The sequence below is a fragment of the Palaemon carinicauda genome, chromosome 18 (genome assembly GCF_036898095.1).
Source record: "Palaemon carinicauda isolate YSFRI2023 chromosome 18, ASM3689809v2, whole genome shotgun sequence".
NCBI lineage: Eukaryota > Metazoa > Arthropoda > Malacostraca > Decapoda > Palaemonidae > Palaemon > Palaemon carinicauda.
In genome coordinates this window covers 21,810,745-21,836,826 of record NC_090742.1, presented here as the reverse complement: position 1 = coordinate 21,836,826, position 26,082 = coordinate 21,810,745, and the positions used below count along the sequence as shown (strand labels likewise).

The following is a 26,082-nucleotide window of genomic DNA, read 5'->3' as shown; positions in this document are numbered from 1 at the left end:
CGAATTATTTCGACTGGATTATCGTACATGAGCCTTAGAATTGTCGTTTTTCAACCAAAATTATCATACACAGTTTCAATATAATTATTAAGGAGTTACATGATTGGCTTAATTCAAAATATTTTAGTATAATTGTTTAATTAAACACATATGTATATACCTAAGGTATGTATCGTACATCGTACTGGACCTAGAATAACCGTACATGTAGGATAATTATCGTATGAATGGCAACCCTGGACGAAGGTTACCGGTCTGTGACGTCACAGGTCAAGCACCGGAGGAAAGGATTATTTTTTTGGTTCTGATTAATTTAGAAAGGTGAAATATATCCTATTTGAAATATATTTCTATTAATTAAGGATTTATTTAACTATATGGCGCGGATAAGAGAGGAACTTCGCATTCGGACGCTTTGCAAAGTCTTCCGGAGGTTGCAACGTTAATGCGTGAAGTTCCAATAATCTCCTTCTTTTAGAAAGTTGATAAATACGTGAAATATTTTCATAAAATTATTAAAAAAAAGTTTAATTTAAACCTTCATTAAAGACTCAGAAAATTATTTGATAATTGTATAGATTTAGATTTATGGTTTGGATGAAATTTATCTTAAAAATATGTGCCTTGTTCATAATACTGATGGTTAAAATGTTATGCTATGTACTTTTGATAATGTATTTGTTATATATAGTAATTATGTAACTAAAATATATTACATTACCCTACATAGGAAATTCTCCAAAGATTTTCAACTAAACAGCTGACATTTTTCTCTGAGCAACATGGCAAGAGTAATCGAAAAATCAAGACTTTCACCCATTTTCGCCTTAATTTAACGCTCATGATGACTCTATTCCATTTTAAAATATATCCTAGACCACTAGAATGATTTCAGGATTATATTTATTAATCTGTGACTACGCCGTATCATAAAAGCTGATTACGAAAACACATTTTGCTGATGGACTGATGTGGATTACTTTCGCCCAACGACGATTGCGTATTGCTCATTGGGAGAATGGCAGCGACGGCGACCCGAGTGGCCCGATCGGGTATTTTGAAGCTTCCTGCCTCTGGTATTAATCTCCAGGTGAATATTCGAGTATATATTTTAACCCTGTGTTTCATCTGCTTGCTGTGTTAAGATTCTTACGGGAGTTACTGGTGTAAAGTGAAAGATATGAGACGATTTCGTAACCCGGTTGGGTACGAACCAATAATAGGGCCGAATTTCATAATTGGGTTATCGTAGCTCTGTATTTTGTTTAGGATGTCTACGGGAATGTGGTTTTTTGACTAAATGTCTTGTAATGTTGTACTGAATTTGGTTACGATCATACTCCAGGGTAGGTTACATATTAGGGGTCGGTAGATTGCGTAATTGTCGTTACGTATATACGGGGATTGATACAGTTGCATAGACAATAAAAAATTACCCAGTTGCAGTACAGGAATTGCTGATTGAGGTATCTTGCTTTTAAATATTACCCCATTCAGTTTAACTGACGACTAACTCAATTTTAATCATGGGTAAGTCACCTCATTAGATAATGGTAGGCAAATTGTTTCGTTCAGTAGTTCCTTACAAATCCCGAGTTACAAGCTTTGGTTTTCCTATGTTTATGTCTTCAATAATAAAGTCCTATAATCATTAGGAAATGGGTTCACTAGTTTGAGAAGATCAATGTTCTTACTGAACGAAAATACAGGTAATCTTCATCCCATATGTTGGCACTAGTAAAATTAGTCATGTCACCTTCCCCTACCCTATTCTAGAATGCTTTCCTTAATAGTTTTCTAAATTGTATTTAGAACTATCTGAATGTTTCCCTGATCAAGTTGTATAGCACTTTGTACAACTCTTGTTATTTGGGGGTGTTAGGTGACGGATACATCCTCTATTTCCTTTTATCCACTAACTAATAATGAAACCTTATGTTTGGGACATTGGTAATAAAGCAAAATGAATCCTGTAAAATCGAGATATGTATATATTATTGGAAGCCTTCAAAGCACAGCGGTCATGTCCTCCCGTGTGCATAGAAAATTGGATAAAATAACGCCTTCTGGCAATTTCCCAAACCAAGTGGGGCCTAATTGGGTCATTTCTAAATTCTGCGACTGCCGTTATCACCGTTAAAGCGCAGTTGAATTAATCAAAATATCTGCTGTGAATTCTAGGGACCAAGGGAGTGAGAAACTGAGTGTCGGGGTACATAGCACATTTGATGTATAAATTTCATAATTTTGGTTTTCAAAACTGTACAGTATTTGTATCTCTTAAGTACTTACCCGGGATAGTCAGAAGATTTTGAACAATTATTTTATATCAGTTTCCGAGTTATAAATAAGGGGCCGTCATCATGCATACAGGTGGCCATTATCATTCATACAGGTGGCCGTTATCTTATATACGCCCCTATTGTTTTTAACCTTCAAGATATGACTTGAAACTCTTCTGTTTGGTTAAGGAAGGGGTCATTCTACACTGAACACTTGAGAATAAGAGAAACACTTGTATTTGCTAGAAACGTCAATTATTACATCATTAATCCATTTTATATTTGAAATAAACATTTTGAATAATGATGCGTTCAATTAATGAATGACCCACTTTTCTACATACTGAACAATCGCCACATGAAAAGAACGTACATTTCTTAATTTTTTTATGTGTTGTAGAAACATATCTAATTAATGTCGATGTTTTTGGGGCTCCACCCTTCCACCCCCAGACCCCCTTTTATATATCTAATTAATGTTAATGTTATTTGAGCTCCGCCCACCCCCGAACTCCCTTTTCTGTTTTCTCTTTCACAGCCAGTAACACAATAGTGAACATAGTTTATGGATAAACAGTGAATTTGAAATTTTTCCGAACAAACGCAAAATAAAAGGATTCTGCATTCAAGGGAACTTCCGAATAAACGCAAAATAAAAGAATTCTGCGTCCAAGCAACTTCCCCGTTATATATTTTCCCTGATAAAAGCAACAACTAAATTTATTTAAATGTCAACCCAACGTTATTTTAATCATTATTACCTTACTTGAAGTTGATGAGTCTGAACTCCACTGGTTCTTGCAGTTTGAGCCTTTCTAACATTGGTGATTGGTGTTGGGAAGCGTGTCGCTTGAAAGGGTCTTGGGTGGAGGTGAATGTCTTCAGTAGATGAGTTTTGGCTAGCAGAAGGAAATATTGAGCTGCATTGGTGCTAGTAAATTCATTTAATTACATTGAAAAAAATTAGAACACGTGATCAACAAATACCGTTAAGCTCCCTTAAGAGCGATTATTTAAAGAATTCGTAAGGGTTGAGTAAAATCACATAAAAAATAAAATCTTATTTTAAATAAATTTTACACTTGCCTACAAACTCGAATCCTGTAGGTCTCGAAGTTAAACTACTCTTGCTATGTCCTTTCATCTTCAAGGCCATTGTACGAAAGGTTTTATGCATTAAAACAACCTAAGGTCTCCCATGTAAATGATTATGATTGGTTAGTTTTTAAGTTCCGAAGCTGGTGAAAATAGGCTTAAAGGCTTGCAGACTCGGCCACAGACAAGTAGGCCATGACTATATCATTTGAATTTTGATAAATATTCTTCTACCTTTGTAATTTTCTTGCCTCCTGTCAAGTACAGTGGTAACATGTTTGCCTAGCATTTGCATGACAGCATATCGATCCCGGTCCGGGACTGAGTTTAAGCTCTTTACTGGGGAGGCCACCACTGTGGATGTCCACCACAAGGGGGGTGTTGGGATTGCCCGGCTGATGTTCTGGTGAGCATCTTATCTGATGAAACTGAAAGCAGATACCTTTACCTAACCTATGCTTGTAAATACTGTATAGATTTTTTGATGGTTGTACAATTACAGGGAAGGTTCCAATGTTCTAGTAACTTAACCCAGGGGTAAGAGAATATATACTGTACAATAGCAGTGGGCTTTTGTAAACTTCATAAGTTTGAACAGATAACAATTTCAATCTCGCTTAACAACTCTTGATGTAATCATAGCTTAAATGTCAAGCCTGTATTGAAATTAATTGCTGATTTTTTGTTTAAATTTTTACATGCAAATGACCTGACATTGTACACATTTAACCATCAGGAAAATTCATAAGAAAGGGTCCTGTGTATTGTGCGAGCATATGAGTTGGCTGCAGCTTTATTAACATATAGTGACTCGTTCCCTACTTGACCTTTGTTTATAAAGTATGAGTAATAATTGTGAAATTACTGGATATGTCCCGATGTTCTACAAACTTAGTTATGCATCTAGCTTGGTTTCAATATACAGTACAGTATCTTGATATAAATCTTGTGTGCATAGATTAAGACTACTGAAGCTCTCCAGATCAGAAATTATTAAAACCAAGCTGGTACTACATTTGACAGTGTGTATGAAGGTGTTGAGGTGGTTTAGCCATGTAGGGGATGGAAAAGGGCCATCTGCATAAGGTGATGAATGCAGGAGTTGGTGGGAGAAGTACAAGAGGAAAGCCAAGGTTTGGGTAGATGGATGGAGTGAGGAAAGCCCTAGGTGACAGGAGGATAGATGTAAAAGAGGGAAAAGAGAAAGAGCATGCTATAAATAGGAATGGAAGGGCAGCAATTGTGATGCAGTTCTGATAGGCCTTGCTGCGACCTTGGGTCACCTTTGTGACTACTGAGGTAGCAGGATTGGGGGAGTAGGACATATGAAGCTTTATTTGTGGTGGATAGCAGGGAAGGGTGGGCTGTGGCACAATAGCAGTACCAATCAAACTCGACAGTCCCTTGACAGGCAGGGAGGAACAATGAGAAGAAAAATTCCCCCCCCCCTTTATTTTATGTTGGCTACTTCCTAGAATTAAGTGCTCAAGTAGATAACTTGTCTTGGCAAGAAAAGTATGACATTTAATTGGACTCTCGTATTACTTTTTTTCATCTTAAATTTACCTTACTGGTACTGTACTATATATTCTTTGGTAAGGGACCTCTGGTAGTGGCTCTAACACGCCCCAGTTACTATACCAACACTCTATTAGAGTGAGCGAGCTGGGTTTATTCCTGGCATTCCATGCATCCTGTTTTCTCTGGTATATTTAGCAATAACTATGCCTTAGAAATGGTGCTAGAGAAGCATTTTACTGGGCGACACAGGTTGAGCCCAGAAATAGATTTTTCCTTCGTCAAAATCCCTTATATATTCTTTTGTCTTATAAGTTTGTTCCAGCACCAAATGCAAACATTTCAGCTCTTTATTATGAAGATACATTTCAGCGACAGCTGAAACTGTAGCTGTAAAACTTGAAGCTATGTGGTACTCTCCACACTGGCCAGGGGGTTGGTGGGAGGCAGAGCCTCCTCCCTGCTCACATACTAAGCAGCCAACCCACTCCACTTCGTATTTCGGCTCGGGAGAGAATGAACGTTGTCTGCTCTCCTCCGCGCTCTGTTTACAAACCGATTTTACAATTGACGGGCCTAACATTTTGAATTTATCCTTTTAACTATTATTCAGTATCTGTGTGCCTTCCCCCTTGTTCTGCGTACACTTGATAGCAGGAGTCTCCATGCATTGTGTGCAGGAAGTGGCCTCCCACCCAATGGTAGAGATATGTAAAGTGCAAGAAGAAGGCTAAGAGGTATTTTTCACCTTTGGGGTTATCCTCGAAGGTGAAGAAACCTTGCCAACTCACTCCTGCCCACCAATCCCACCATGTTGACTCAGCCCGATCTCATGAAAGTTTATCAACAATATCCACAGAAAAATATGGATCTGTATTATATTATTATTCAGTTGTTGTTCTAGAATGTGGCAAGTTCAGGGTAAATGGTATAAGATGAAGTAACATGGTAAAATATATTACCATATGAAGAAAGAAATAAAAAAGGGAGTGTTGAATAAAGTGTGAAAGCAGGAGGGAACTATTGTAACGAAGGCAATATAAGAATTTGTTGTGACCTTATGGAAGGGTTATAGTATAGGGAAAGAATGTTGAAACTTATGGGTCCCCAGTTCACAGGCAAACACTTCCTTTCTTGCCTATAAGGTGTGAGGGAGGGAAAAAGGTTGTCCCTAGATACTGTGACGGGCCGAGAGAGGGTTGTGAACTCAAAGGCAGGATGCAATCAACTGAGTTCACAACCCTCTCTCGGCCCGTCACATTGGTCACTCCGAGGTCACCAATGTGACGGGCCGAGAGAGGGTTGTGAACTCAGTTGATTGCTCGTCACAATACAAATGAATACAGTAAAAGATTAAAATACATGTGTTAAAGCAACTGTAATTTGCAGGGTAGTGGTATATGATAGAACTTTGAAGTATAATGTCATGTTGTATGCATGAATTAAACAAAAGAAATTCTTAAGTTGCATGGACCAAGTGCTTTGGTATGGAATCAGCAGTTCTAACATGCCATCACTGAAATTGTTTTGAATTCTGTTCATAACTTTACAAAGAATGACCCATTTAAATGATGCAGAAGTATTGAAACTGGAAATCAAGCCATTTAGCTTATTTAAGTAACATCTCGGCTTTGATAATGTTTTTTAATAATATATGACACATGAAATTTTAGGTGTGATTCTCAATGTCAAATTTACTTTTGAGTAACACATTAGGTCTCTTCAAAATTGCACACAAAATTGGCTTATTGAGAAGGTCTTTTAAGATTTTTGGCGATCAGTCTATTCTGAAGAAGAGCTTCAATTCTTTCATTCTACTTTGGTTTGAGTATGGTTCTCCTGGCTGTCAGCTGCTGATTCCCATCTCAATTTGTTGGACTGGAACTTAGTCTATTAAATGTCTTATACATGAATAAGATATTAATCTCTGGCACCTTCGTTCAATTAGTTCATTATGCATGTTGCATAAGATTTTTCATAAATCTGACCATCCTTTACAGTCAGATATTCCAGGACAGTACCACCCTGTTTGAATTCTAGGTATGCAGTTAATTCTAATAGCCAGGCCTTCTCCATCATGAGGCTCAAGTATTCTAGAAGTTTTATTCCAACTATGACCTTCTTCACTGGCTTATTTCTCCCTATTGGAGCCCTTAGGCTTATGGCATCCTGCTTTTCTAACTAGGGTTGTAGCTTGGCTGGTAATAATGATAATAATAGTCCACATTATAAAGTCAAAATCATGATTGGGAAACTGAGACTTTGTGACATCCATTCCATGTCTTGAACTAATACCATAACTTGACTTTGCGACAACTGTCCAAGTCGTATTTTTACCTGGTGCAGTACTCTGCTACACCTTTGAAATTGAAGAAATCATTCAAGGTTAAGCAGGTTGGGAACTTTATTACCCCTTCGAGATATAGTTTACCCTTATACAGTATAATACAGGGCCGGAAGGAATTTTGTTTAGGTAAGGTCAGGTGCTTAATATAGATTTTTTTTCTTTGTCTTACATGTCTAGACCATGCTAATTATATAGTTTTTAAAATAACGCTATACTGTGTTTTTTAATCTAATATTATTGGTAAGATAAGGTACTGTAATGTCATCATCTGTATACTGTACTTGCTGTTAGATTAGATTATAAAGATAAAGACTTTTAGAACAGAACATTATGGGATCATGCAAATTAAAAAGATTTATAGTTTGGCAACAGTGCAATGTTAACCTATAGATATTTTATGACTAAATTGTGGGTTTTGATGGTTTGAATGAAATATAAAAGGCATAGGTCATCTTGTTATTTATGACCTTTTTATTTTCCATTTTCAGAGGACGGCTAAGCTTTCAACATTGCGAGATGCGGTTAATGGAAGAAAGGCTGTAAGTATAATATTTTACTAGCATTTCAATTTTTAGAAAGTTGAAAGATCAAAATCTTTGAATATTTGTGCAAGGAACACTGTAAATTGTCTTAGTAGTAATGCTTATGGTTTATTCCATAAAGTCATTCTGCTTGTGATGTTCTAGTCTAATGTTGCTGCTTTGTTGAATAATTAAAGCTCGGTTCTCTTGTCACAAATATGTTAATGGATCTATTGAGTTTTTTCTTGTGGTAACAAAAATATGGTAGATATGAAATGCACATTGTCGTCTTTTGTTTTTTATTTAGGCATCCAGTCTTCTACTGTATATAATGTATTTATAGTATACTGCAGAAAGGTCTTTTTTCAGAGCTCCATGAATGATTTGTCTTCCCTGAGAAGTATAGCCCATTAGAGTAGATTTAAGTTTGGCACATGATTTGTTTATGTTGAATTATAGGGGAGGATTAATAACAGTTATAAAGAGACAAGTGAATGCGGTTTACAGATTCAGGTACTCATTTTTTTTTGTATTCATCCAAGAGAAATACTTGGTTTTTCTCAACTCATGAGCTGGGCACATGGTATTCATTATAATTTATAATAGTTAGTACTATATAAACAACCATGATTTTAATTCTGTATTCATGAAATGTAACTTCTAATACTTTAGTACTATATATACAACCATGATTGTAATCGCAAGAAAATATCAATATCTGAGGAAATTTGGTTATGATTTTCAGTCTTTTACAAAGGGTGAATTGATGCTATTTTTCATTGGTATTTTTGTTCTTACACAAATATAAATTTTCTGTTGCATCAAGGTTATCAATGCTATTTTTCATGAAGAATTTTTGTTCCTACACCAAACTAAATTTGTCATCTGTTAGAGTATGCTTTCAGCATAGTTGGAACTCCGGTGGTATAATTTATAAGTGTTGGTAGTTACTGGCAGCTGGTAGGGGCTCTCTTCCCCGCACACGCACCGAGTAGCCTCTATATTTTCAGCTGTCTGAGAGTACAGACGTACCCTTGGCATTTTCAGCTGGCTGTTTGAATTTTTTTTTTTTGTCTTGGTTATATTTGGCAGTTAGATGTGTGCAAAAGATATTGGACAGCATTCTTGTTTCTGTTCATTTCCTCATGAGTGGGAAGGAGTGTCTGTTGCCAATAAGGTGAAGGGTTGTCGCTTATCTTCTCGTCAGCATCTTCCCGTGACTGGAAAGGCACCAAACGATTCTTTTTACTTGTAGAATTCCTAGGATATCTTTTCTGGTTGGAGTAATACTGGCAGCCTGGAAGCCACACTATGGAAACTTCAAGTTTAGCCCCAGATTTTACCTCTCATTTCTATTTATACGCTGCCAGTGGGGATGGGAAGACTTCGCTCTTTTCTTCTTTAAGGACAACAAATTCCTAGAAGACCAACTGTTAAGTTATATATGACTCCTACCATTCTCTCCCTGTGGGAAAATGTGGTGCCCCAGTAGTCCCCATGACTCCCTTCACTCAAGTCGAAGGGCCCTGATAGACAAGAGGACATAGAGTACTTTGTCTCCTCATACTACTGGTTGAGACGAATCGGCTTTGCTCTTTTCCCCTTTTTATCGATGGCTAAGTTCTTAAGCCCTATCGTTCGGGGTCAAGCTTGCGCGACTTATTGTTTCTCAACCCGTGGGAGAGATTGTTAACGGATCGTGCGCTCCTTTCACTTGTTAGCAATTTTATGTACTCTTGCAGGAGCAAGCTCTTACCTATTCTTGTCCCATTGGATGCTTGCTAAAGCTTGCGCCCGATAGTTTTCTCCTGTTTGTGCACATGCTCCTGCAGAAGGAAGGATAGATGGTTGTGTTCAGAGTACCCGTACTTGTTTGCATGGCCTAGAAAGTGGTCCTGTTATTTGCTTGCGCTTTCTCCTGCTGTAGCCTTCCACGTTTGCTTGTCCCCTCACCTCTACACTCATGTTCTAGTAAGGCTAGAAACTTTCGTTCTAAGTTCGCAAGGCAATAGTATACGGAGGGGAAATGTTCCTATCGTTGAAATACCAAATTGTGTGTGGTACAGTACTCTTTTCTTGCTGAAACGAATGCTCTTACTACTGGTAGGAGTAAGGGCCTTGCCATTCTCCCCCTTACTTGGAAGATCCTCCGTCACTTTGAGGAGAGGAGAGTGGAAAAGATGCATATTGAGTTGTCCCTTCGGTAATAGACATGGCACATGCAGTTTTGCAACCGTGGTTGGTTTCATACTGAATGCAGTGCCCTCATTAAAAGGTTTGATTAACTAAGCTGTACCTCCAATGAACTCTTTGAGTATGTGAAGACAGTGTACCGAGATCGTTCTCAGTGCTAAGTTCGTGATACAAGTAGTTACTCCTTTTTCTAGCACTTGGTCTAGCATGAGATCGGCTTCTAAATTTGGAGAAAGGGCCCTCACCAACCGGAGTAAGTAGGACACCTAGTACAGCAAGATCTTGCCTTATATGTAGGGCAAGAGAATAAAAATATTCTTCCTGAGAATACATTTTGGTACAAGGTACATGTGTGTTCACTGCCCTTGGTTGATGCTGTGTGATCAGATACTTCACGTATATTCAATAACTTTCCTGTCACGGAAATTCTGGCATCTACTTCGTTCTTGCTCTTCCATAACATGATATGGTAGGAGAGCAATCTATGGCTGTTGTTATCTCTCTATGGGCTATGCAATTTAAGTATCACATTTGCCAATTTTTTCTTGTGCCCTTCCCCCTTTGTATTTTTCCTTGTTGAACGGCCTGGTATTGTTTGGTTACTGCAAGACAAGTCTTCTTGTTCTCCACAATCTGCGTTCCATGTGACCAGCAACACGGGCGAGGAAGAGTAGGGGAAGCGAGGCTATTGGTAAACTTAACAATAGCTTTCCACAAACGGGAACCTTGCTATTGTTGACTCGATCGCGAAGCCTGTGATACTTCAACGCGATCTTGCTCCCTGCGATGTTTGACCGCTGCGATAGTTAACCCCTATCGCGAACTCTGCGATGGTTAGCTGCTATTGTGTATCCTGCAATTGGTGACAGCAAATCGGGACTTGATATGGCAATTCAGAGCTATGGAATTTCTTTCACTAATGATCACTAGGATCTTGGTTCTTTGGCTTTTGCAGATATCCTCCCCAATGGATCGAACCAGCAGAATCCACACTGATGGTAACGATAGTGATGGAGGCTAGTATGAAAACACAGCGTTTTGACCACTGAGTCAGCCACCGTGAAAGCTACTTCCATGGCTAGCTGCCAAGCTACATCGAGGTTCGATCGCTGGCGGTCACAGTCACCTGCTCCACTATGACCCAGGGCTTGTAGCCAGAGGGAGGAGGAAGTACATGGACTTGATCTGGTCCAACGCCAAGAATAAAGCCTTGATGACTCACCATTTAGTTGCGCCTTGGGCCCATTCGTAATCCATGCTGGTTCTCATGAAGGAAGCTGACAATAGTGGAAGAAGGCACAAACAGGCTGCGCCTTTCTTTGATCAGTTACCATTAACAGTCCAGGCCCTTCAAGGATAACTATTGCAAGATCCCCCATCACACCCTGACTACTAACTGATATGAGAAACTCCTGCAACATTTCCAATCTGCTCCTGTAGGCTCTGCCTCCCCTAGAATGGCGGTGATAGCACTCTGACCTTTCACCCTCAACCTAGCCTTCCTGGTAAGGCAAGGTAAAAAGGATCACAAATTTCAGGGATTTCAACATGACAGTAATGATGTTTCGCAACTCGGTAACAGTGTTCTAAGTCTGCTTGCTGATATCACAAATGTCATCTACCAAAATTTGCCTACTACTAGCAGTAACAACAGTAGCATGAGTGCTTCCAAGAAGATTCACAGACTCCTACAATCTGCTTACATAAATAAAACTTTATTCAACGGGGAACTGGAGACCGGTAATGAGACTCCATTCAAGATGTGGCATTTAAATACCTGTTTATTTTTGTTTACTGCTTTATTTTCTTAATTTCTATAATTTTCAATCCAATCTTCTTGCATAAGCAGCTGAAGTTGTGGGAGGTGAGGCAATGTAGCATTGGTCCTTGAGAATGCCGAATACCAACCCTCGTGGCTGCTGACTGTTGCTGTTTCTCTTTCAGTTGCTGGAATTTCCAGGGGTGCTTCATTGTATCTAGAATGTCTTGGCTATATTAATGAAAGCTTGTAAGTAAAGCTTTCTCTTGCTAACAAATGGCATATCAAAATTAACGAAAAAGCATGGAGAAGTCTTTAACAAATGCGTAGCTGGAAACTTCACATCACTGTTTTTATACTGTGCTGCTAAAATAAATCCGTAAACAAAAATGAACATACAGATATTTAAATGCCACGCCTACTTTACTTAAAAGTCCGCTGTGGACCTTTTGATGCCCGATTTTATAAAAATTTTGTGGTCCTTGGTATGCCAGGATCATATAGGAGCACTGTTTTGTGTGCTATCTGGAAGCCAAATATGACTTTTCAATGGTGGTGGTGTCCCCTATATATACGTTACAGGTGTCTGGTTTCAGTTCGTTTCATCAGAATAGATGTTCACCAGAACGTCAGCAGGGCAAGCCCAAACAGAGCAGTGGCTTTCCCAGTAAACAGCTTACACTCCGAGGCAGGGATCAATTTGCTGCCATGCGAATGCGGGGCAAACACATTACCACTGTTCTGATGACTTTGGAGTATGATTTCATCAAAGCTGGAAACTTACTTGTTTCAAGATTTTATAACAGTAATGGTAGTTAGTACTGGTAGTTACTGGCAGTGGTTGGAAAACTCTCACCCCTCGCTTGCTCATTATGTAACCACTTTGACCTTCACCTAGGATGAGGTAGGAATGTGAATTAATTTACTTAGAGGGCTCAGGTTTTTGGTTAGGAAAACTACAAGGTTCTTTGAATATTTGAGTTCCTATACAATTATAAACCCTCATCTTTTAATAGGAGATTTATTCATAAGAGAGAAAATATGTTTAATTCCAGAATATTAGGGCAATCAGGCTTGGATAGGTATAAGTGTGTTGACTCTAATCCACCTATCAACCTGTGAGGGAGCTAGGTCTGCCACACGACCTGCTGAGCAGCTATCGCAGGTCCTTTGGAAAAACTTATAAAAAGAACTTGTGGGTACATTCCCACGGATAGTGGACTGTGAAGGTTTTCAGCTTTTTCCAGACTCCTGCCTTCAAGACTTACCCAACTGACAGGTTCTTCCTGAAGGCTAATATTGCTTTCTCACTTTTAACTTTGTGAGCCCGTGCATGAGCAGCCTCTTCTAGTTCTGCTGTTGGGATTTGTGCAACCGTTATTGTCTTGCAAAGCTGTAAGGAGATGGTGTTCGCGGAGATCTTTTTACAGCTTACTGTGCTGGTGAACAGGTTTTGGAGCTGCAGTTTGAAGGGTTGTCATCCTCATTTACAGTATTAATGCCATCATGGGGCAAAGAAGTAAATAGGATTATTGGCTGCTTCCCTGTACGAGGATATGGAGAAGGCCAGAGTGTCCGTAGCAGCATTGCCATCTGAAAATATATTTGGCTCAATCTGAGGAGAGCAACAGCGGCATACCTGGCTCTCTGAGCCCACTTGAAGCTTATCGTGAAGGTTCAGAAGCTCAAGTACCAGAAGAGTTGAGTAGAGGTCTAGTGGAAGGGGAGGAATCTCCAATTCTTAATCGTCTTGCCGTACTCAGCCACTGCAGTCGTCGCCTCTGCAAAAAGGACACAAAGAATGGAGATACTGTGCATGAAGTGCCGCACTTACAAACCTATACACCCTGACCAGACTACATGCCTGCATGTGGTCTCTTAACGAAAACAATGACACATCCATATGAAAAGATTGAAATAAAATCAATGCAGCCAAGTTTTTTCAGTAAGAGTATATCCATACTACATGATGGTTGAAGTTAAAGTGGCTACTCAATGAAATGGCAGGGGGCATAGTTTTCCTGCCACAACTACTGACTCCTCGTTATACATTTCAACTACATTTCAACAGCCGAGTTTCCAGCCTCACTGAAATCATACTCCTATTAAAGGACAAGTGTGTGGGTTTGTGTAGGAACAAATCCCCCTTTGATTTTTTAATCGTTGTTGGTGGATTGTCATGCCGACAAAAGATTTGGTGGTTGTATGTTTTCAATTGACCTTAAAATTTTTTGGTTTTAGGAAATTACTGTATGTAAGCATTGAAATAGTTAATTTTGCTTTAAGAATTTAATTTAGTGATTTAATATTGTATATTGGTTGAATTTGCCATTCTGGACTGATATGTTTACATATTTGTTAATAACTGGAGAGAAGAATAGTAGAGGTTAGATTGGATAGCTGTGTGAATGTTGCAAAGGATCTGTGGTTCACAGTAGCTCTGCACTGTTAATCTGAGATAATGTTCAATCTTTTTGTAGTATGAGTGGAAATACGTCTTTGAAGGTTTGAGATTTTATTACTGGTACTTTAATTTATTTTTGTTTTTCAGCTGTTGGCTGCAGTGGGTGTAGTAGGAGGCAGTGCTGCAGGCTTGGCATATGCTCTCAACGAGTCTGTGAAGGCATCAGATCTTACACTTCATACTTCTGAATTTCCATGGCCTCACAGTGGAATTTTCTCCTCATTTGACCATGCCTCAATCCGTCGAGGTTATGAGGTAAATGTTGGAACCTTTTGCTATGGTAAAATTTTCTGAATTGGAAGGACTTTGTTTGAGAGCTATATTGATACAGTTGTCTCATCAACTGTCTAAAGAATTCAGTTAACTATGGCCAGCAATATTAAGTTTAAGGATAATTAAAATGCTTTAATTTAAAAGCTTGCATCTGTTCGCCATTGTTACCAGTAGTGTAAGTGATAAATGTCTTGGCCACTGATCATTCCCTGATTATTGTTATTGAAATATAAAGCAAGGATATTGTATTTCAAGGGCTAGGAACCTTATATCCCAAGAATGTAGAACCAATGTTTGAATCTTCAGTCAACCATTTTAAGGAGAAATGATAAAAATTTGAGTAAGTGTATAAGCAAAACATTCAGATGTAGAGGTACAATGATATAGTGTAATTAAGTTATTTTTGGAAATTCTTTATTATTTCTTGTTGCATAAATTAAACAGTTTGGGTGTGGTTGGAAAAGTATATAGTTGATTACTGATTAATAGGATTAAGAATAAAATAGAGAATGTAATCTTAGAAATACACTGTGGTTTTAGAAGAGGTAGGGGGTGTATGAATCAGATTTTTACAGTTAGATATGCGAGAAATATGTAGCCAAAGGTAGGTTGTGTACGTTGCAAGCAGTGAAAAGTTTCTACAAAGGTAGTATAGCGTGTGTTAGGATAGGAAATGAAGTGAGCGATTGGTTTCCAGTGAGTGGACTGAGACAGGGATGTGTGATGTCCCCATGGTTGTTTAACTTGTATGTTGTTGGAGTGGTGAGAGAGGTGAATGCTCGAGTGCTTGTACGAGGATTGAAACTGATAGACGAGAATGATCATGAATGGTAGGTAAATCAGTTGTTTGCGGATGATACTCTACTGGTTGCAGACTCTGAAGAGAAGCTTGGCTAGTTAGTGAGAGAATTTGGAAAGGTAAGCGAGAGAAGGAAGTTTAGAGTTAATGTGGGTAAGAGTAAAGTTATGAGATGTACGAGAAGGGAAGGTGGTGTGAGGTTGAATGTCATGTTGAATGGAGAGTTACTTGAAGTAAATCATTTTAAGTACTAGGGATCTGCTGTTGCAGCAAATGGTGGAGTGGAAGCAGATGTATGTCAGGGAGTGAATAAAGGATGCAAAGTGTTTTGGGCACAGTGAAGGGAATGGTAAAGAATAGAGGTTTAGGCATGAATATAAAGAGAGTTCTGTATGAGAAAGTGATCGTACCAACTGTGATGTATGGATTGAAGTTGTGGGGAATGAAAGTGATGGAGAGACAGAAATTGTGTTTGAGATTAATTGTCTGAGGAGTATGGCTGGTGTCTTGAGTAGATAGGGTTAGAAACGAAGTAGTGAGGTTGAGAACGGGTGTAAGAAATGAGTTAGCAGCTAGAGTGGATATGAATGTGTTAAGTTGATTTGGCCATGTTGAGTGAAGGGAAAATGATGGGAGCAGTACAAGAGGAAGGCCAAGGTTTGGGTGGATGGATTGAGTGAAGAAACCTCTGGGTGATAGGAGGTTAGAAGTGAGAGAGGCAAGAGAGCGTGCTAGAAATAGGGATGAATGGTGAGCGATTGTGACGCAGTTCCGGTAGTCCCTGCTGCTCCCTCCGGTCGCCTTGGATGACCGCGGAGGTAGGAGCAGTAGGGGATTCAGTGTTAGGAAGCTTCATCTGTGGTGGATAACGGGGGAGGGTGGGCTGTGGCACCCCAGCAGTACCAGCCGAACTCGGTTGAGTCCCTCGTCGGGCTGGGAGGAGCATAGTAAGGAAAGGTCCCCCTTTTTTCTTATTTGTTTGATGTTGGCCTCCCCCCCCCATAATTGGGGGAAGTGCCTTGGCATATAGAGCATAAATTTTAAAGGTAAAATCCGGTAGGCACTTGTGACTTTATACTAACTCTCCAAACAAAAATCAATTACAATTTATATACGGTAAGCAGTTTATTGCTAGTTGAAAGAAGAGATGTATTTTTATAAGATTATTTTTTGCAGGTGTACAAGAATGTTTGTGCTGCATGCCATTCCATGAAGTACATTGCTTTCCGTAACTTAATAGGAGTGTCGCATACAGAGGAAGAAGCTAAGGCTGAAGCAGAAGGTGTGCAGGTTAGTAGGTTTTATTTTTTTTCTAGTTTGTCAATATGAGTGTTGGTGTCAGTCTACAAAAAGGGGTGGAATATTAAGTAATTTTTTAAAATTCCATTCAAGTTATTTTTCTCTATTTTAAAAGAAGAAAATATGATGAGTTTGAAATCTTATGTTTTTATTTAATAGAAGTAAAATTTTTGTAAGGTTTTTTTTTTTCCCCAAAAATATTTGAGGGTATATGGATGCAATATTGTAGTTGAATGAAGGACCTATACTGTTGCAAGAAATTTTATTTATCTAATTTTTTGCAGATTAGAGATGGCCCTGACGATGAAGGAAATATGTTTGAAAGACCTGGAAAACTGTCTGATTACTTTCCCAGTCCATACGCTAATGACAATGCCGCTCGTTCAGCCAATAATGGTGCTTTACCTCCCGATCTTTCTTACATTACATCAGCTCGCCACGGCGGGGAGGTAAGTTCTCATTTCTAAGTAATACAGTAACTTTATTTGGCTTTTAGCTCCTTAGGTCTTTATTTTCTTATCAACATTGTATTTATTTAAGTATTCCACTTTGTTTTACGCACCTTCTCCTTCATTGTCTTAATGAAATTGGTCCCAGTGCTTGGTATGACACTGTACACTGTGGTTATTACTAAGTGTCTTTGCAGTGTCCCAACGACCCCAAACTTTGCTTGCTTCATATTTTATTTCCTTCTTTCCCTCTTACTGTGTAAACGTTTTCAAAGTTTTACTTCATAGTTGTAGTGTAGGGTTTTCTCCTTTTTGTTTGGGTGCTGAAAGGCCTCGCAGGCCCTAGCACTAGGATATACAATATAGCCCAATTTCATAGATCAAATTTGCTGGAGATTCCATTTTTTTCTGTACGTATATGGTGAAATTAGAAAGAGGCATATTTGTCTAAAGTTGTGTCAACCCCTATGTGACGAAAGTATCTACAGTATAGATGTGCACATAACCCTCCACACATCAGGTCAGTGATAAGCTTCTATTGACATGTGTGCAGTTTCTATGAGACAAGAGTTAGAATTTTTTGGGGCTGTATGGCAACATAATAATTTATTATACTAATGTGCAACCTTACTCATGCATTAGAATTGTAATGTCTGGCACTAGTTACCCTTTGTCTTCAGCTGTAAAAGCATACAAAGATAGCCTGTCTGGTATGCTGTCTGCATGTTCCTAACATTTCCTAACATTCAGATGTTAAGTAGCAATAGCATAGAAGTTTAACATTATCCACATGATGTTGAAGTGGATACGATGTATTATGAGCTGAAAGAGAAAGTAATGACTCTGATACAGCATTTCCAGTCATTATTATAAAATGGCTAGATAAGAGAGAATATGCATTTGGAGACATCCTTACTAAGAGGATAGTACATTGAGGTTACATCTTGTGTTTTGCCTTTCCTATTTCCAGAAATATTACTTGTGCAATTATCCAGAAATACCATTTGTACAATTTTAGAATAGTTTTTGGTTGTAGGTGTGTGTATATGCATAGAAAAAATTTACTGTGAAATATATCTCGATATATTTCATGATTACGTTATCTCAATAGACTTAGAATCAGGTGTACGCTTCTCTTCAAATAGAGATAGTTTTACTGAGATAAGTCTTTTAGTATTTCTTTATTTTAAGTGTATTTTGGTTTACCATAAGAATTAGTGCGGTGTGAAGGTGTTTAATTAGTGTGTTGTGAAGTTGTTTATTAAGATTACAATTATTTGCTTATTTCATTGCATAGTCATGTTTGTTATTTTAGGGCTGTGATGGTCTATGTTTCATTTAATGATCTAGCTCCATCAGAGTGTAGGTTTAATAATAATAAATTTATTTCTATACTTCCCTGATGTTCATATACATAGCAACTCTCCTCCCCACTGACTTGTAAAGTGGATAAGGATTACTTTCAACTAAGGAACTGAAAGACAAAGGTCAATATAACCTCCCCAGGCTAAGGTTATTGCCATCAGCCACCAGATTATCTCAATACTATAAACCTGAGCCTATCGACGGAAAAACTTGGAAACTTTGGTTTTAAGGGGTTAACGTTGATAGAAGCAAGCTTCCTGTGAGAAGCAATGTGAACATAAGGCAAAGTAGCATAAAAGAATTTTATGCTAATGTTTTTACAATATATATTAAATTTTAAACTAATATAAATTAGTATGAATAGGTCAATGGAGATAAATTGTTTTGGGCCAGCCCTGAAAATATCTTAAACTGGCTTGGCTAAAATTTTTAATTGTAATATCGATTTGTAGTAGTTTTGAGGGACAATAGTTTTATTTTATGAATTTTAAAATAGGCAGTTACCCTTAAAAGACCTTGCAGTGTGATATTTCTTGGTTACGTGAATAAATTGCCATTTGTGTTGCCAGTCAAGGAGTAAATTACAAATTTTCATATTAAGGTTAATCAAGTTTTTGTTCTTGTGCAGTTACTGGATTCCTTGTCGTTTTTTTTAAAAACATTCATTATGCTTTTACTCATATTACTGCTTTCTTTTTCGTAACTTGGCAAACCTACTTGATCTTCGAAATATTGACCAACAGGTATCCCCTTATTTGATGACGAACTATGAAATATTAATCAACGGCTTCACCTAGGTTGACAAACTTCTTTTGAAGTATTAACCAATGGCTATCACCTCGTTTATATTACTCAATTTAATCAAAATATCAGAATATTACATAAGCACCAATATAGTACAGGATATCATAGTTTTCTTACAGTACGTTTATAACCATTATTATTTTAGTTTTCATACGGATATATTCTATCTCTTTCTATGCGCATGTACGGATAGTTAATTTTTAAAGTTTGATAAAGTATTTAATTTTTAGTTCATTATTAAGCCTTCATATTTCATTAGATGTTTAATTGTGGTTTATTAAAGCATATTTGTATTCTATTTTTCAGTTTCGGGAGCATTGCAATAATCTACAATTACTTTTGTTTTTACTTTTGATAGGCATCAGCTGATCGCAAGGTCTTTACTTTTGATAGGTATCAGCTGATCGCAAGGTCATGTTACCGTATTGTTCCATAGTCATCATAGGGATGAGTCTCTCTCTCTTTCCCTCTCCATATTTTTATTTTAATTCACTGTTAAATCTTCATATTTCTTTAGACATTATTAGAAATTCTCGGTATCATTACTCAATATTTCGATTATGGGAATACTAATATTACTCGGTAACACATCAAAAGGAAATCACTTGATTTGCCACTCGGCCTTTCGCCAGAAATGATGCCTTGAGACTGCTTTACTTAAATTTACGGTAAGTAGTACTATTCTCATAACAACAGATACATATGATTAAAACACTAGATATCGTTACTCTATGTTTTGATGATGATAGGTTGGCCAGGCCACCAGCCGCCCGTTGAGATACTACCACTAGAGAGGTATTGGATCCTTTGACTGGCCAGACAGTAATGCATTGGATCCCTCTCTCTGGTCACGGCTTATTTTTTCTTTGCCTACACTTACACAGAATAGTTTGGCCTATTATTTACATATTCTCGTCTTTCCTCATACATCTGACAACAATGAGATACTTGACACTTCTTCACCCAAGGGGTTAATTACTCTACTGCAATTTGTTCAGTGTACTTTCCTCTTGGTAAGGGTAGAAGAGACTCTTTAGCTGTGGTAAGCAACTCTTCTAGGAGAAGGACACTCCAAAATTAAACCACTGTTCTCTAGTCTTGGGTAGTGCCATAGCCTCTGTACCATGGTCTTCCACTGTCTTGGGTTGGAGTTCTCTTGCTTGAGGGTACACTCAGGCACACTATTCTATCTTATTTTTTATTTTCTTCCTCTTGTTTTTTTGAAATGGTGTGTTGGGCAGGCTTAATAGAAGGGCCATGGATGCCTGGTGGTTTATCAAGAGGTTGTCTTTTCCTTTTTCTGGTTATTTTTCTTCTCAAAACCATCCTTACTGTCCTCCCTTCAGTTGAAGTGGCTATCCTGAAGGGTATTTAGCCTTGCATGGTGTATCGGCTCCTCCATGTTGACCAGTTTTTCCGACTTTTTACTATAGTCTATGGGTATCATCAATCACTTTGTTTATAATTCTGTACGTATTGTTTTTGTTATAATTCTTGGTAATCTAGTTTTTAAGTATGCTGTCTCTTTATTTCTATTAATTCTTATGCTGTCTGGAGACATGGAGCGAAATCCGGGACCAGTACGTCCTAGATTTCGTCAATGTCGTCTTCTGTATTGCAATATTCGTGGTCTTCATGCAAATATCCAAGACCTTACAGTTGCGTCCAGACAGTATGATATTCTTTTGTGCTCAGAAACTTTGGTTTCTAATATGAGGCACTCATCTGAGCTCCTTATAACAGGTTTTAAGAAGCCAATAATGTTGAAACGTGATGCCATCCCTAGGGCCAGGGGAATGGCGGTGTATATTAGGACCGAGTACCCTGCTTCTCATAAGTCCTGCTATCAATGTGGATGTCATGAAATTCAGGTAATAAAAGTTTGTGGCAGGCATAACAACTTTTATTTGTGTTCGATCTACCGGAATCCAGACATAGATGATTCTATCTTCGATTGTTTTCTTACCATTATGGCTAAGATACAAGAAGATGATAGAAAGGCTTCTTTTGTCTTTGTTGGTGATTTTAATGCTCACCATAGGGAGTGGTTAAGTTCTATCTCTCCTACCGATCGCCATGGCTTAAGAGCTTTAGACTTTGCCTCTGAATCAGGCTGTGAGCAAATCATAAATGAAGCTACTCACAGGTCTGGTAATTGCTTGGACCTCGTATACACTGACTCCCCTGGCGTTATAACTAGTAAGGTTGGTTCTCCAGTCGGGACATCTGATCATGCCTTGATTTCATTATTATTAAGACTGAGCAGCCTGTCCCTGATATATCATATTCTTGTAAAATTTATATGCAATCCCAAGCAGACTGGAATGGGATTTTACATGATCTTTTGTGCTTGAATTGGTCACAATTATATAATAGTGTAGATCCTGTTGTCCCTTTGAATGAGAATCTAGTCAACATAATTGATAGGCGTATCCCTTGTCGTGTGCTAAGGTACCGAGTGAAGGACAAACCGTGGTTCAATGATGATTGTAGACGTGCTTATTTGGAGAAACAGGAGGCCTATCATCTTTGGAAGGGTAACAGATCAGATTTGACCTGGAACAACTATACTCAGCTTCGAGCTTTTGCTCAGAGAGTTTATGCCTCAACTAAAAAGGAGTACAATTTAACCATAAAAGAAACACTTTCTGGTACAACTCAGGAACATAAATGGTGGTCTACCCTTAAATCTGCACTCTTTGGTGTAGATGTAACAGTTCCTCCTTTACTTAAACCAGATGGCTCAGTCACTCACTGTCCAAAGGAAAAGGCAACCCTTTTGGCTGATGTTTTTGACAGTAAACAGAGTAATGAAAAACTTGAACTTCCTCATTCCTGTTTTCCTGAGGCTAAACTAACTAGTTTAGCTTTTCGATCTCGTGAGATTAAAGCTCTGTTGATGGACCTTGATGCTTATGGAGGTGTAGACCCAAATGGTATTTTTCCTTTGTTTTTTTATAAAGACAGCAGATTTCTTAGCTCCAAAGTTATGTTATTTTGCGCAAGTTAGCAAGAAGAGGAGCTTTTAGCACTAGTTGGAGAATTGGTAATGTTACTCCTCTATGTAAATGTGTTTGTGGTAGCTCAGGTCCCACTGATTACCGCCCAATTTCCATAACTCCTATATTATCTAAAGTTTTTGAACGTCTTCTGGCAAAACGTCTTAATAGGTTTGCTTAAGGTAATCATCTACTCCCTAGTTTGCAATTTGGTTTTCGTAAAGGCCTTGGAGCATGTGATGCCCTTCTTACAATCTCCAATGCTGTACAGAAATCCCTTGATTGTGGTCAGGAAGTTTGTATGATTGGCCTTGATTTTAGTGCTGCCTTTGACCGTGTTAATCATGAGGCCCTTGTTTTCAAACTGAAACAGTTGGGAGTGGGTGGGTCGTTTCTTAGCATTATTATTGATTTTTTAAGTAATAGATCTCAAAGAGTTGTTGTTGATGGGCACCATAGTGATTATAGGAATGTGATATCCGGTGTTCCACAGGGTAGTGTTCTTGGCCCATTACTTTTCATACTATATACACATGACATGTGGTTTGGCCTAGAAAACAAGCTTGTTGCATATGCAGATGATGCTACTCTCTTTGCATCAATTCCATCCCCTGAATGTAGATCTAGGGTTGGTGAATCCCTTAATAGAGATTTAGCTAGAATTAGTGCATGGTGCAAATTATGGGGTATGAAGTTGAATCCTAACAAAACTCAAAGTATGATTGTAAGTAGGTCAAGGACGGTGGCTCCTCAAAATCCGGATCTCAGTATTGATAATGTTTCTCTAAATGTGTATGACTCTTTCAAAATTTTAGGTGTGATTCTCGACAGTAAATTTACTTTTGAGAAACATATAAGGTCTGTCTCTTCTTCAATTGCACAAAGAATAGGCTTATTGAGAAAGTCTTTCAAGATTTTCGGTGATCAATCTATTCTGAAGAAGTGTTTTAATTCTTTCATTCTACCTTGTTTTGAGTATTGTTCTCCTGTCTGGTCTTCAGCTGCTGATTCTCATCTTAATTTGTTGGACAGAAACTTACAGTCTATTAAATTTCTTATTCCTGATCTAGATATTAATCTCTGGCACCGTCGTTCAATTAGTTCATTATGCATGTTGCATAAGATTTTTCATAATTCTGACCATCCTTTACATTCAGATCTTCCTGGACAATTCTATCCTGTTCGTAATACTAGGCAGGCAGTTAATTCTAATAGCCAGGCCTTCTCCATCACGAGGCTCAATACTACACAGTACTCTAGAAGTTTTATTCCAGCTGTTACCAAAATGTGGAATGATCTTCCTAATCGGGTGGTTGAATCAGTAGAACTTCAAAAGTTCAAAGTTGGAGCAAATGCTTTTTTGTTGACCAGGCGGACATGAGTCTTTTATAGTTTATTTATGACATATTTGTTTTTGATGTTGTTAATAGTTTATATGTGACATGTCTGTTTTGACGTTGTTATTGTTTTTAGAATGATTTATTGTTAATTTGTTCTCTTCATTTATTTATTTCCTTATTTCCTTTCCTCACTGGGCTATTTTTCCCTGTTGGAGCCCCTGGGCTTATAGCATCTTGCTTTTCCAACTAGGGTTGTAGCTTGGATAGTAATAATAATAATAATAATGATGGGAATAATAATTTCTCGTTAACACACCGAAAGGAAATTATTCAGTTTGCCTGCGCCTTCCGCCAGAAATATAACGTCTCTGGACATGTGATGTGAACTTGACATAGAATGTGCTGCAAAATATGTAAAACCCTTTTTTTTTTTTTGCAAGAATTGTAAGAAAATATTACTTACTAAGCAAAACTATTTCATTTTTATGATTTAAAAGTAAATATATTATTTCTAAGAAAATATTTGTCCTATTAATGGACTTAATATCAAATATTATCAGAGATGAAAGGAAATAAGCTTAGAGGCAAATTTATGCAAGGTAGAACTCATAACAACCAATTCAGACCTACAAAATACTTTGTAAAATTGCCTGCTCACTTTCCACCAGTAATATGACGTCGCCAAACTTAAACGAACTCGACAGATATTAAAACTTTTCTTACAGAAAATGGATACCATATATTATCAATAAAGGAAAATACCAACTTAGATAAAGCGGATCATGTTTATACGAGAAAGTACTCTCTCTCTCTCTCGCGCTGTGTGTGTGTGTGTGTATCACTGTACTGTATATTTAAATCCAGGTAAATCTACTTGTTAATGCATCTTTTCTTTTATAGAAATTTATAAGTCTTTTATAAGATATTTTTTTTCCCCAATTTTCAGAATTACATTTTCTCCCTGTTGACGGGATATTGTGATCCTCCTGCTGGCGTTACCCTTAGAGAGGGCTTATATTACAATCCTTACTTTGTTGGAGGAGCTATTGGCATGGCTCAGGCTCTATACAATGAGGTAAGTTTTAATCTTTTTATTTCTTTTTTAGGATGGAAAATAGTGTACATGATTATTATTAATCTCAATATACCTTTGAATTGATTCATATTTCAATTTTTTCGTCATAAATGTGAAAGAAAATTGCATTATTGAAAGGAAGTTATGAATCCATTTGTTAGTCTAGCAAGGGCAAAGTTGATCTGATTTATCACCCCAGATATACTGTATATGGTTGAGTTTTAAGTGGAATTTTAATGTATCAATTGTACTTAAATTTTAGTAGGGTTGGAAAATTATATATCATATGGTAATAAACCATTTGTAAGCCGAGCATGAGAATACAAATATCACAGAGTACTGTAGCTCTTATGGTACAGGAGTTTTGAGAAATTGCTCTCAACATGTTTAAAATTATAGATAACATGTTTAAAATTATGGATATCCTTTTATCGATCGATATGGATTAAGTAGGATTTTTGCTCCTATAATTATTTTTTCCATAGGTTATGGAATACAGTGATGGAACTCCAGCCACTGCATCTCAAATGGCCAAGGATGTAGCTGTATTCTTGAAGTGGGCATCAGAGCCCGAGCACGATCAACGCAAGCTAATGGCCTTGAAATGTATCATGATGTTTTCACTTCTGACGGCCATTACCTACTACATCAAGAGACACAAGTGGAGTGTGCTCAAGAGTAGGAAGATGGCATACAAGCCAGTTCGATAGGTTAATGACAACCCTAAGAAGTAACCTTTGGATCAGATATATGGATTTTATTGTCCCTGGTAAGAAACCATTGTTTGAAATTTTATGGCAAGTTAAGTTTTCTACCGTGTAATTGTTTTTTTAATTTTAAATATTTTTTAATTCCACAATTTCCGTAGTGTCCATTGTAGTCAACTATTGACTGTTAAAGTAATTACCTATATAATGGAATGAGGTTTCTACTGTGTAGGAAGGTTGACTAATATGTTTCTGACAAATGGAACTTACCTTGGGTAGGTTGACCAGTGTAAATAGATATTTATAAGCAAAAAACCTCATAAGGGTTGCCTGAAGAAATTCATGTAAATTACCATACAGAAATATAAACTATCAAGAATTTACTTTTTACTCTCCAGAATGTCAAAGTTTAGTCTTAATATAGAGGGAAATTAGAAGTCATCGGTTGATGTGACTTTATTTAATAAATTGTATAGTAGAAAGTACAGAATACATTATCCACATGAATCTTAGTGTTTTATAATTCTTCTTTTCCCCAGGATACATTAATCCAAAGTTTTTAAAATCTTCATGTCATTCATTTACTTTATTTCTACTTTAAAATCTACAGTAAGTCTGGTCTGAAGGTTATGTTTCAGAGTGGACTGGAGAGTTTAATTTGACATAGATCATCTACAATGAAACTATGTTATAGCTTTAACATAGTGTAGGTACATCCAAATCAAGCCTGACATTGTTTTATCATGCCTAACTAATGCTGTACCTTAAGTATTGAAAGCTGTACCAGTTATTA

At 37.6% G+C, this 26,082-nt stretch overlaps 1 protein-coding gene across 1 annotated transcript; it reads left to right on the top strand.

Annotated features, from left to right (window-relative positions):
- The first annotated feature begins 953 nt into the window (after positions 1-953).
- On the top strand, positions 954-25,668 carry Cyt-c1 (Cytochrome c1). Its single transcript, XM_068392102.1, has 7 exons — positions 954-1,090; positions 7,731-7,781; positions 14,267-14,434; positions 16,428-16,541; positions 16,835-16,999; positions 24,454-24,582; positions 25,068-25,668. The coding sequence occupies exons 1-7, from the start codon at positions 1,019-1,021 to the stop codon at positions 25,290-25,292; spliced, it is 924 nt and encodes a 307-aa protein (XP_068248203.1). The 5' UTR covers positions 954-1,018; the 3' UTR covers positions 25,293-25,668.
- Positions 25,669-26,082: the final 414 nt, after the last annotated feature.